This window comes from Acinonyx jubatus, chromosome C1 (assembly GCF_027475565.1).
Source record: "Acinonyx jubatus isolate Ajub_Pintada_27869175 chromosome C1, VMU_Ajub_asm_v1.0, whole genome shotgun sequence".
Taxonomy (NCBI): Eukaryota; Metazoa; Chordata; class Mammalia; order Carnivora; family Felidae; genus Acinonyx; species Acinonyx jubatus.
The window spans coordinates 95,559,603-95,571,812 of NC_069381.1; the positions used below are offsets into that span (position 1 = coordinate 95,559,603).

The 12,210-nt window shown below is 37.5% G+C and overlaps 1 protein-coding gene across 8 annotated transcripts in view; it reads right to left on the reverse strand.

Annotated features, from left to right (window-relative positions):
- Window positions 1-12,210, reverse strand: part of PHTF1 (putative homeodomain transcription factor 1) — an 89,043-nt gene that overhangs the window by 29,230 nt on the left and 47,603 nt on the right. For 5 of the 8 annotated variants that reach the window (XM_053214631.1, XM_053214630.1, XM_053214629.1 and 2 more), the window contains 8 exons: window positions 9,705-9,833; window positions 9,029-9,301; window positions 8,136-8,267; window positions 7,536-7,622; window positions 4,012-4,167; window positions 2,696-2,791; window positions 2,131-2,256; window positions 1,050-1,570 (listed from right to left, as the gene is read on the reverse strand). In XM_053214631.1, coding sequence (XP_053070606.1) covers window positions 1,550-1,570; window positions 2,131-2,256; window positions 2,696-2,791; window positions 4,012-4,167; window positions 7,536-7,622; window positions 8,136-8,267; window positions 9,029-9,301; window positions 9,705-9,833 — 1,020 coding nt within the window. In that variant the 3' untranslated portion in view covers window positions 1,050-1,549. Of the gene's footprint in view, window positions 1-1,049; window positions 1,571-2,130; window positions 2,257-2,695; window positions 2,792-4,011; window positions 4,168-7,535; window positions 7,623-8,135; window positions 8,268-9,028; window positions 9,302-9,704; window positions 9,834-12,210 lie in introns of those variants that run through there. The other 3 variants (XR_008295142.1, XR_008295141.1, XR_008295143.1) reach the window with 1 other exon arrangement.

A 12,210-nucleotide genomic window follows, 5' to 3' on the forward strand; every position in this document is an offset into this window, starting at 1 on the left:
CATGCCTACAAATAGCACTGTATGCTAACTGTATTTCAATTAAAAATAAGATAAAATTGGGGCGCTGGGTGGCTCAGTCAGGTAAGCGGCTGACTTCAGCTCAGGTCATGATCTCGCAGTTTGTGAGTTCGAACCCCACACTGGGCTCTGTGATGACAGCTCAGAGCCTGGAGCCGGCTTCCAATTCTGTGTCTGCCTCTCTCTGCCCCTTCCCAGCTGGCACCCTGTCTCTGTCTCTCTCAAAAATAAATAAACGTTAAAAAAATAATTTAAAAAAAGATAAAAGAAAAATTAATAAATTCTCATCCTTAAAATGTTCAGACTTTCAATTTGCCTCAAGAAATTCTTCAAAGCAGATAAACTTAAAAAGCAAGAATTATATGTAGACTATGAGAATTTTCACCAACATATGTAGACACGTGTATGTAACAGGGGACGCTGATAGAGAATCCAAATCATCAAAGGCATAGCTTGGCTGAGTACAGACACCACGGACCTGAAAGTGTGCTGAGGGTTGGCTATGTTAAGTTGTACAACAGGGGCGCCTGGATGGCTCAGTCAGTTGAGCGTCTGACTCTTGATTTTGGCTCAGGTCATGATCTCACAGTTGATGAGTTCAAGCCCCACACTGGGCTCTGCACTGACACTGCAGAGCCTGCTTGGGATTCTGTCTCCCTCTTTCTCTGCCCCTCCCCTGCTGGCTCTCTATCTGTCTCACAAAATAAATAAAAATAAACTTTAAAAAAGAAGAAGAAAGCTGTACAACAAACCATTAATGCTATCACGTAGTACTGTGATAGGAAACAGCTCAGACGATTTGTGTGGAAACCATGTTGTATGATGGACATGAAGGACTGCACACACTTAAACTTTCTCGTGCTCAATTACATGGCATGTTATATGCATGACTCTTTCATCAACAACTACACAGTTACTAGGATTAACTTCAGAATTGTGAACTCATTAAAATTTCTCTGTAGCTGAGCAGAAACTCACAATTTAAAAGGTTTTTTTTTCTCTGCCACAACAAAAAAAGCCTAGAAACTGAAATTCTCCAATAAAGTTATTTTATTTGGGTTCAACCTAAAATAGTTTAAATTTGATCTTTGTTAGAGAAAAGAAATCTCCAATTGTATAGACTTAATAAAAAGTACTGAATTTGCCACTTCCAATAGAGGATAGTTTCTTCATGCTTTGGGCATCTACCATTAGTAACCCAAAAGACTACTTGTAGTAAATATGTCACAGCACTGAAATGCCCAAAATCAATTTCCTAGCTTAGAAAGTTGCCCTTATGTTACCATAACACACAATAGTCTCCTGACTATTCATATTGTTTGAAAACCATGAAAACACAGTTTTTGGCATGCATGCCCAGTTGGAAAAGGATTTGTTCCTCTGAAAACACCATTCATAAGACTAGGCAGAGCTGAGGGCACCTCTGTGTGTGAACAAGCAGGTAGGTATCTCAGGGTTTCTGCAGCCGTCTCCTTCCTTAATGGGTAAGTACCGGTGCCAACAAGGGGAGAGTCCAGGCACATGACTCAGCTTATGACTTAATTTTCCACAGCTAAGAAAAGAAAATCACCAAAATAAGTTAGTTTTAAGACAAACAGTTGGGGTTTACAGGTCCACTTATATGACTATGAACCAAGAACCCTTTACATAAGAACAGTAGCAACTCTAGAACACCATAGAGGAAAAACCATCTAACAATTTCTAGGGTCAAAAATGACATACTGCAGTTCACGGGTTTTGGGTATGCACTCATTCTGCCTCTCAGAGGCAGACCCTTCCTCAGCCCATGCTGTTAGATTAACATGAGATTCAAACTTGATTTTTTGTTCAAGGGCAGTCTATTGTACTTGTGTCAAATGAGAAAATTTAAGCTAAGAACTTAGCCCGTGCACCGCCATCAAAACGTGTATTTCTTTACCTGAAGAGTTATTTCCACACCAGTCCCCTAGTCTGTCTGTCTCTCTCTCAATCACAGATGCGCGCGCGCGCGCGCACACACACACACACACACACACACACACACACACACACACACACTCACAGGGTGAAGAGCAAGGATTATTATATTTAGTAAGACTAAAGCAGATGCCACAGAGTACTAGTCACACTTACTCTTATATTAAATCCTAGAAGATCACTTATAACACCTGAGACAGCAGAAAGGATAACTACTCGTGTGATATTGTAGATTAAGGGATTCATTGTCAGTCCATAGAGTCTAAACGGTGTGTCCAGCTCCTACAAAAAACATGAAAGAATGGAGATGAAATACATGGCCTATTGATGGCCACCAGTGATTTCTGGGCTGGTTTTTAGGTCTTGGGTACGGATGAGTGTGTAAGGCCTTCCTTCATGTTCAACAGCTGCTTTCAAAAGACCTATAATGGACTCTCACCTACTTTCCACTAGCTAAGTGTTTAAAGGTGGGTTCAAGCAGTATGTTGTGAATTTTTTTTTTTAAATATAATTTGAAAAATGAGACAGACATCAGCAATCATCAGAACCTGGGTAACAAGATGGGAAATTTTTTCTTACGTAGTCAGGAACCCAAAACTATCAACTTGACATTGTGAATGTACACAGCCCAGCAGCCATCTGTTACGAGGGTCTTCTCCAATAAGTACAGCATTGATTTCATTTAAGTGCTAGTGAAAGTAGATCACAGGATATTACTTACTTTCAATAACTTGGTGGACAGCTTTAATACATTATTTACTAGAGTGAGCTGTTCTTTCTTATTAGGCTTTTTTTCCATCTTAAGATATAAATTAATCTAAGGAAAAAAAGAGAGATCAAGGCAAATGTCACAGAAAAAGATAGATATACTGCACTAAGTTTGGCAGATTCGAAAGTAATATTTTCAAATAAAATAAATTTGAAAATTCCTGCAGTTATTTCTACAAAACACATATGGCACATACCCTACTCTCCAGCCCATGCAGTCACAACTGACAAAGAAAAGCCAGTTCGTGAATAAAAAAAAAAGTAGGGGCGCCTGGGTGGCTCAGTCGGTTAAGCGTCCGACTTCGGCTCAGGTCATGATCTCACAGTCCGTGAGTTCGAGCCCTGCATCTGGCTCTGTGCTGACAGCTCAGAGCCTGGAGCCTGCTTCGGATTCTGTGTCTCCCTCTCTCTCTGACCCTCCCCCGTTCATGCTCTGTCTCTGTCTCAAAAATAGACATTAAAAAAAATTTAAAAAAAGTAAATATGAAGCAATTTAACTATCAAAACAATGAAAAGTGTAATGTTAATTATAACTTAACAGTTAACATGTGAACTTTTTTAAGTTCAAAAGCTCTACCTACTCATTTTGGTGACACCCACATAATATAACATCCTCATTAAACATTAATGAAACATAAGAAGATAGCTGCTTTTAACTTGTTAATTCTTTATTTTTTCTCCTATAGGAAATATTCTCCCACTATAATTCTTAGGCAAAAGAAGAAAATCTAATGATACCAAATGTATTTATGTAAAATTTATGGATAACCATGAAATCAAAACCAAAACCAAAAAAAAAAAACAACAAAAAACCCTTTATACTACTCTATCTTTATAAGAAACATTTCCCAGTCTTAATATCTATTCCCATACTAAAGAGAAAGTATTTTCTAAACTTTGAATGTATGGCTGATACAGAAGAAATTCAAGAGCTTATTAAAAACATGCTTAAATGACAAGTACTATAAAGATCTAATACTTGATGCAGAATATGAGACTTAAAGCATGCTCCATTATCACGAATAAAGATACCTTTAAAATATACAAACTACTTTCAATCCATTAGATCTTAATTCTTACAATCCTGGGAGCTGGTGGGGAAGATTATAAACCCTCATTTTATAAGGAGGAAATAATTACACAGTAGCAAAGTCACCTGTAAGGTCATATAGCTAGAAAGTGCTAAATCTAGACTCAACCCTGAATCTTCTGCACAAATCTTATGCCATCTCTAACCACAGAACTAAATTAACAAGAACCAGTCGTTACCTGTTCCGTAAGTAATATTGAAACATTGCTGTATTTCTTATTGGTTTCAGACCCCAATGAGGCCAGACGCAATAAGAAAAGTAGTAAAGCTGTTTCCCAGATCAAAAACTCCCAATTATAAGCATCATTCAGGAAAGTTTTATGCCCTTGCAGAACCTATACAAAGAACCGACAAAAAGTTAGGTTTTTCATTTGTCTCAAAATCTATAATTACTCCTTTACTCTAGCAACTTAAAAAGATTTACAAGTTACCAATATTTTATACTCAAAGCAGAATTTTAATACTCATATAAAGCCTTATCTATTTAATTCCTACCTATTTCTCTAGGTTTCCTAGACTTTTTCCAGACAGCAAAGGAGGAAGTAGCAAAGGAGGAAAACATAGAAGTAAAATCAGACAAACACATTTCCAGCCTTTTAACCACTCCTGTGCCCACTCACAATTATATGGTGACCATTTTTCAGTGTTAAATTCACATTATCACTAGTCGGCCTTCCTAAGACATGTGGCCCATCCTACTGGTATGACTTGAAAACCCTGAGGATCAATTCTTTACTCCATTTTAGGATCCAAGTAACAACAGCAGCAGCAGCTACCATTTATCAAATGCCTATTATTACGGGTCAAGTTTGCTAGTAAAAGTTGTGTTTTTTGTTTGCCTCAAAATTTACTCAAGCCAGCCTGAGGTAAAGTGGAACACCCTGGAAAATATACAGAGAATCCTCACAGAAACCAAATGCTGGCCTTTTGAAACCAGGGAGTCACAGCGCAGCTCTCCTCTCTGTCTCTCTTCCTCAAGGGCCATTTGGGCTCCCATCTCCACTCCTCTTAGTTAATTCTGTTGCTTTGCATGACCCTTGTTTACTGCTCCCTGCAAGTTTGGCTCGCTCCAGCTTTGGTTTCCCATAACACCCTACTGGCCCCACTGACCCCTACTGACCCTCTCTTCTCCAAAGGCCACCAGTGATATCTCAGGTTTTCAGTCCTAATTTCTAAAATTTCTAAATTCTAATTTCTAAATTTCTAAATACCTTTGGCTTAGTCTGGGTCAGGTGTTTACCCCTGCCAATCAGTTATAACTAGTAGGAAAGTAACAGTTAGTAGCAACCTAGGCCCACCTCTTCAGCAGGGTGGATTGTTGTGCGGCAATATACAACACACAAACCACAGCCAAAAAATCAAACACAAAGAAAAACTCTTAAAACCAGCCAGAGAAGGGGTGCATGGGTGGCTCAGCTGGTTAATCGTCCAGCTCTTGGTTTCAGCTCAGCTCATGATCTCATGGTTCATGAGTTCGAGCCCCACATTGGGCTCTGCACTGATGGTGCGGGGCATGCTTGGGATTCTCTCACTCTGCCACTCCCACGCATGTTCTCTGTCTTTCAGAATAAGTAAATTTTAAAAATTGAAAGAAAAAAAATAAAAAAAAAACACCACAGAAAAAGGACATTACCTTTAAAAGAGCAGCAAATAAAACTAACAGCTGACTTCTCAAGATAAAACATGGAAATCAAAAGGTAACAGAATCCCAAAAGTATTGAAAGTAACTGGCAACCTAGAAATGCATACTCAGTGAAAACATCCTTTAAACAAGAAAGCGATAAAAGACATTTTCAAACATACTAGAACAGAATTCATAACCAGATTCTTCAAACAGGAAGAAAAAAATCCCAGAAAAAAACACAGAAATGCAAGAACTAATGAAAAGCAATGAAAAGGGTAAATGTGTAGGTAAATATAAATGAATAACTGAATACAAAAAATAATCATTATATCTTGTGGGTTTAAAACATATGTAAAATTTGGGGTGCCTGGCTAGCTCAGTCAGTAGAGCATGCAACTCTTGATTTCAGGGTTGTAATTTGAGCCTCACATTGGGTGTGGAGCCTACTTAAAGAAATAAGTCAAATAAATACAAGAAAATATATGTAAAACTTTAAGTAAGGATACTAATAATGGGTGAATGGATAAATGAGATAAAGTGTTCTAAGGTCCTAGCATTATCAAGGAAGCAGAAATTAATAATTTATTAGACTATAATAAGCTAAGGATGTATGTTGCAATCTCTGAGGTAAAAGTACATATAACAAGTAGTGAAAGAACATATAACACGTTAACAAAGAGGATTGAATGGAATATTACAGAATACTTGATTCATAAAAGATGCCAAGAAAGGAGAGAGAAAGAAAATTTAACAGGTAGACCAAATAAGAAATAAACAGTATTTGTATCTGTGGTAATTACATTAAATGTAAATGAGCCAGACAATCTAAAACACTAAGACTGTGAAGCTGGATTAAGGAACAAACAACCAAAAAAAGGATATGCTGATTACAGAAGCCAGGACTCAAATATGAAGACAAAATAAATGAAAGGGTGGACAAAGATATAATATGCAAAAACGAATCAAAAGACAGCTGGTGTGGTTAAATTAATATCAAATAGAGCAGACTTTAAGTTAAGAAACATTAGAAACAGAGACATTTCAAAAGGTCATGAAAGATTAAGCCTGACACTTTTCCAGGTTAAAAAAGACTAAAGAGGGGTGCCTGGGTGGCTCAGTTGGGTAAGCATCTGACTCTTGATCTCAGCTCAGGTCTTGGATCCAACATCACAGTAGACGTGAACACGCCTCTGTCAATGGTCGACAGAATAAGCAGACGAAAAAAACATGAGTAAGGATATAGAAGATGCCGCAATGGAACAAATAAACTTGGACTAATTTACCTAGCGAGGACATTGCTCCCCAAGACAACAGAATACAAGTTCTTTCAAAGTGCTGATGGAGATTTAATGAAACTGACCATATGCCAGATAATAAAGCAAGCCTCTACAAATTTCAGAGTAAAGACATTCAGAATACGTTCTCTGAACACAGTAGAATTAAGTTAGAACTCAATAAATGGAACACTACAAGCTACGGCTATAACTTCTTGTAATGAAGAAAGCACAGAAGTACCCCCTTACCCAAAAAAAAAGGTACAGGGACCCATCAAAAGTATGCAGGAAGGGGCTTCAAGGGTCTCCCACTGGCCAAATCTGGGACAATTTAGACATCAGAACAAATAGAGTAAATAGATTATACCCAATAGATTTACCCAAATAGGTCATAATCTATTGGGTAAAAATCAGAATATATGAGTCCATAATGAAACCAAGAAGAAACAAGGGAAAGGTCAACCACAGAGTGACAACTAACAGATGTGGAAGGAAAGATGGTGTTAGAAAAATCACTATTTTGTAACCCTCGTGGTATGGTAGCTTTATTATCAAAAACTGCCAACTAAAATTAGAGTCATCTTAGCATCTTAAAGGATTCAGAATTATTTTATTCTAATTTCAAAAGCAAGTAAAATTAAGTATTCAAAATAGCATGCTGGTGCCTTGATCCTGAGAAATAAATTTCTGTCATACACACACACACATGCACGCACACACACACACACACACACACACACCTAAAACAGATAGTGAACCTTATTAGAATTTCCACTTTTCATTACAACAGATATGAAATGTTTACCTGGGCACAACAAATGAAAGCAATGGAAAGTGTCAGTAAGAAGACTGAAGATACGACGACATCAACTGAGCGCTGTGGACCCCGTCTCTGTGGAGTGAGACATATAGGTTAATATTTAAGATTACACTTAGAGACAACAGTGGCCCTCAAATCATTCACATTCTGAGTTTTACAACATTAATGTGAAAATAAATGTTTATAAGAAGTTTCTAGCCCAGTATTTTAACATAGTTCGGACACGTTTAATTTTAAGCATTGAAATTCATGCTGTTCCAAGTTAAGGCTGTGAGTTATTCACGAATGTATTTTCAGCTAAAATATTTTCCAAAAAGTCAGAAAAAGATGCAATTTTCAACTTATCGCTCTGCCCTAGGAATTTAGATTTTCTTTTCCCTTCCTAAGCTCTCATTTACTCACCTCTAACAGCTTAGCAGATAGATCATTTCCATCTTGCTGTCCAGCACGTCTGTCTGTCAGCCACTGATATGATCTGTCTGGTTCACAGAACTACACTACCCATTGAGTATCTGCTGCCAGAAATTGCAGTGAGCATGCTTTCTGCATATTCCTGCACATATTCCATCGTCAAATGAAACTCACCTTGAGAAAGGAGCGCAGTGATAACCATATCTTAATGTTCTCCACCTTTTTAAGTCTGAAATGAGGTATTTCATATTTCCTAGCCTTCCTGGCAGAAGTAATATGGCTGAAGAGTTTTGCAAATAAAAATCTCTAGAGGAGGTTTAAAAAAATCACAAAGTAAAATAGACATGTTTGTCTCTGAGTATATGTTTATATGATTGTAAATAATATTCCCATATATTGGAAGCATATAAAAAATAATAAACAGATGAAATTCTAATCAGTGATCACTTAGACTAAGCTAATAGCTCATTATCCTGTTACTTCCAAATCATATTCTATAGTAATGTCTTTGTACATATGCCTTTGTAATATGGTACACTTGACATTCTCAAGGAATATTCTTTGGAGACCTTTGTGAATCCCCGACCTCACAAACAAAATTGTTTATCTGAATTCTGGTTTAGTTCCAAATTAAATTTCCATTCAAAATCACATTCTTTTGGACATGAAGACATATCAAGTCTCCAATTCTTCATTCTTACCGAAATTCAATGCATTTATTTCTCACTTAACCATTGCCTACAGAAACAGTTTCACTTTGAGAATTACTACATATGTTATGGGCAAACAAGTGCAGTATTGAGACACAGGTGCTGTGCAGTCAGCTAGGCTCACTCTCTGCCTAAGCCACTTATTCCTACCCGTGAGGTCAGCGAAATCTCAGATTACAACATGTTATTTGTGATTAATCGATATCACAAGTGTTAAACCCACAAACACCAAAAGTTTGCTCATCAATCTTTCATTGTCCACATTAACTTCTGGAGAGAACAAATCAATAGAACAAAAACAACTCGGTGGAATATCATACACAAAAGCAGAGGTGAGAAACTTAATTTTCTACTGACCTGTTTATATGTTCTTTCCGCCACACACATCATGAAAAAAAAAATCCAAGTAAGACACAATCGTTCAAAAAAATTAATCATAGACAAAATAATAATAGGTGTAACAGGTGGTGCCCCACAAAAGAGAGTCATGATCTCCTCAGCTGAAATAGACTTTAGCTGGTCAAAACTCTTCTCATGGAAAAGTCGATGTAAAAAAGGGAAAAATGCTAATCCAATGGTGACGACATTTCCCAGCATCTGATAACCTACTCCTTGCTGATACGCATTAACCTGGGAATTAATTTAAAACGTCGCGTCGTTATTACACAGTTAAATGGAGTTATGAAGCAGTTTTTATCGACTACTATTTAGATTATTAAAAACGAAATCTGTTTCGAATCTAAAAGAAGTACAAAGAAAAATGACGTATAGATTTATGACTCTTAGATTTTATTAAAAATTAGGCTTAGATAAGGAACATTCATAGAGTATACCTGAATAACTGATCATGTTCAGAGAACTTTGTAACAAAAAAAAATATACTACCAAGTAAAGACACTAACCACAAAAATTAAAAAAATATATATATTCGTATTTCAAAAGCAGAGTCAGTGCTTTGATCACTGAATAGAGCCAATGAACAGCTGATCATAAACAGGTTTTTCAAAAAATCTGAAAACTTATGAAATCTTACCCTGCTCATGATGATGCCACTTATTTCCAACACAGACATATCCATCTTTTTGCACTCATTCCCTTCCCAGATTATTGCACTAACTCGATCAGAGGCAGGACTTGAGTTCTGAAGCCAGAATAAGTGGTTCTAAAAAGAAAAATATAAAACTATTTTCATCCACCCTTCTTTCTTCCCTCAGTTGGATTTTCTCCCCATTGTCCAGCTCCCAGGCCACATTTGCCAGTGTTAGACCTCATCATTCTATTCTCTCCTTCACAGAGCTCAATACCAATGACAAACCTCCACCATGCTGATCTCTGGTCCTTTTTTCCTCACTAAGACATTTTCTTACCTAGAGAGAGGCTAAATGTCTTCTGTAATGACGGAAAGTAGGATTCCATGATCTCCAAGGTGGCCTGGCTTCCCTCTCTAAATGTGTGGAAGTGAGGATAAGCTTGGTGTATTCATGGCATGTTAAGAAGGAAAGTATTTCTAGAGCAGCATGACTATACTGGAGGTAGCAGGAAATTAGCTAGGAGAGCTGCTAATAGGCCTTACAAGTTGCCTGAATAACTGAGGAGTTAAGCCTTTCTCTGGTCTAATCAGGACACAGAAAAGCATAAAAAGCTCAAGAGGACAGGGGTGCCTGGTGGCTCAGTAGGTTAAGTGTCCGACTCTTGGTTTTGGCTCGGGTCACGATCTCATGGTTCGTGGGTTTGAGCCCCAGGTCGGGCTCTGCGCTGATGGTGGGGAGCCCGCTCAGGATACTCTTTCTCTCCCTCTCTCTCTGCCCCTCCCCTGCTCATGCTCTCAATCTCAAAATAAATAAATAAACATAAGAAAGAAACAAACAAACAAACAAGCAAATAACCCCAATGGAGGAGGGAAAGCAATTAAAGGATTTTAAGGGGAATGGCATCATTCCAGCTGCAGCATGGAAAAGCAAAGGGAGCAGGCCCACAGAAGCTGCTATAATGATCCAGATAGCAGCCAATGACGGTCCACCCCAAGCAGGGGAGACACAAGTAGACAGACACAGATATTCAGTGGAGTCAAGAGGACATATTAGAAACACACTAGAGAGGGTGGGGTCAAGAACCACTCCAAGGATGGGGCACCTGGGTGGTTGAGTCGGTTAGGCATCCAACTCTTGGTTTTGGCTCAGGTCATGATTTCATGGGTCCGTGAGTTTGAGCCCCACATTGGGTTCTGTGCTGGTGGCACAGAGTCCGCTTGGGATTCTTTCTCTCGCCCTCTCTCTCTGCTCCTCCCCGACTCACGCTGTCTCTGTCTCTCTCAAAAGTAAATAAACTTAAAAAAAAACAAAAAAAGTAAATAAACTTAAAAAAAAAAAAAAAAAAGAACTACCCCAAGGTTTCTGCCTTAGGCGGTCAGTGGTGGCATTCAAAAATATGGGGATAAAGGAAGAACAGGATAGATAGGGTAATTGGGAAATGATGAATTCCTTTTGATATGGTTTCATGTTACCTAATTATGCTTATATATGCCTTAAAATTATACTGAAAATCCCAAAAGTGCAAAGGAGGCCAAGATTATCAGGATGTCATGTATAACTACTGAGGGCTAATGTAATTTAGATGAATCTTCAGACTAAATGTAAAGAATATTTAGATTCAAACTTTGACAGCAAAATTGAAAGAAGCTTAAAGCTTTAATAAGAAAATGTATGTTGTTTCTGGTTAGTTTTAAAAAATTGTATACATTTAATGAAGCAGGATTTTTTTATGAAAATGTGTAACCTAAATCAATGGTATCCTAGAATCAAGAAAATTCAATGATTAAACAAATGAATATCCAGAATCCAGTATTTGTAGATCACTGTGGAAATATTTAGCCTAAAGAACAACAAAAAAAGGCAGAATCATGATCATTGTCACCAAACATCTGAAATGTTGACTTGAGAATCACTTCTTAACCATTCAATCTATCCAGCAGTGGAGAAAGCTCTCTCATGAAGTTAACAATCACTCTGGCTCCAGAAGTACTTACACAGAGGCCACTGATAATCTGATGGCGATACTAATAATAATGCTAACATTTATTCGGTGCTTACCCTTTGCCAGACATTGTGCTAAGCACTTTATATTATCTCATTAGATATATCACAATAGTCCCAAGAAGGAGTAACGATGATTACCATGTAAGAATTCCTACATTGGTTGGAAGGTTCAAATACCTTCTAAGGAATCTCCAATTCCAGGTTCTCTGATTTTATGATATTAATATAAGACCTAAAATTAAAAGCACCACTTGGTTTATACATTACTAGAGAAGCAAGTAATGCCATTTCTTAGTAATTCACACATAACTCTGCGATGTCGCTGAAAATATGAGGTTGATATACCATTCAAACAACACTCTGCTCACGTAAAATGAACATTAAGGATCATTCTAAGGAAAATAATGAGAAAAAGTGTTATGAAGAACAATTCATGTTAGGGCAATTCCAGAGTACCTGCCCCTGAGTTCTAATTCCAACATCTTCACTTACAAATTATGCTCG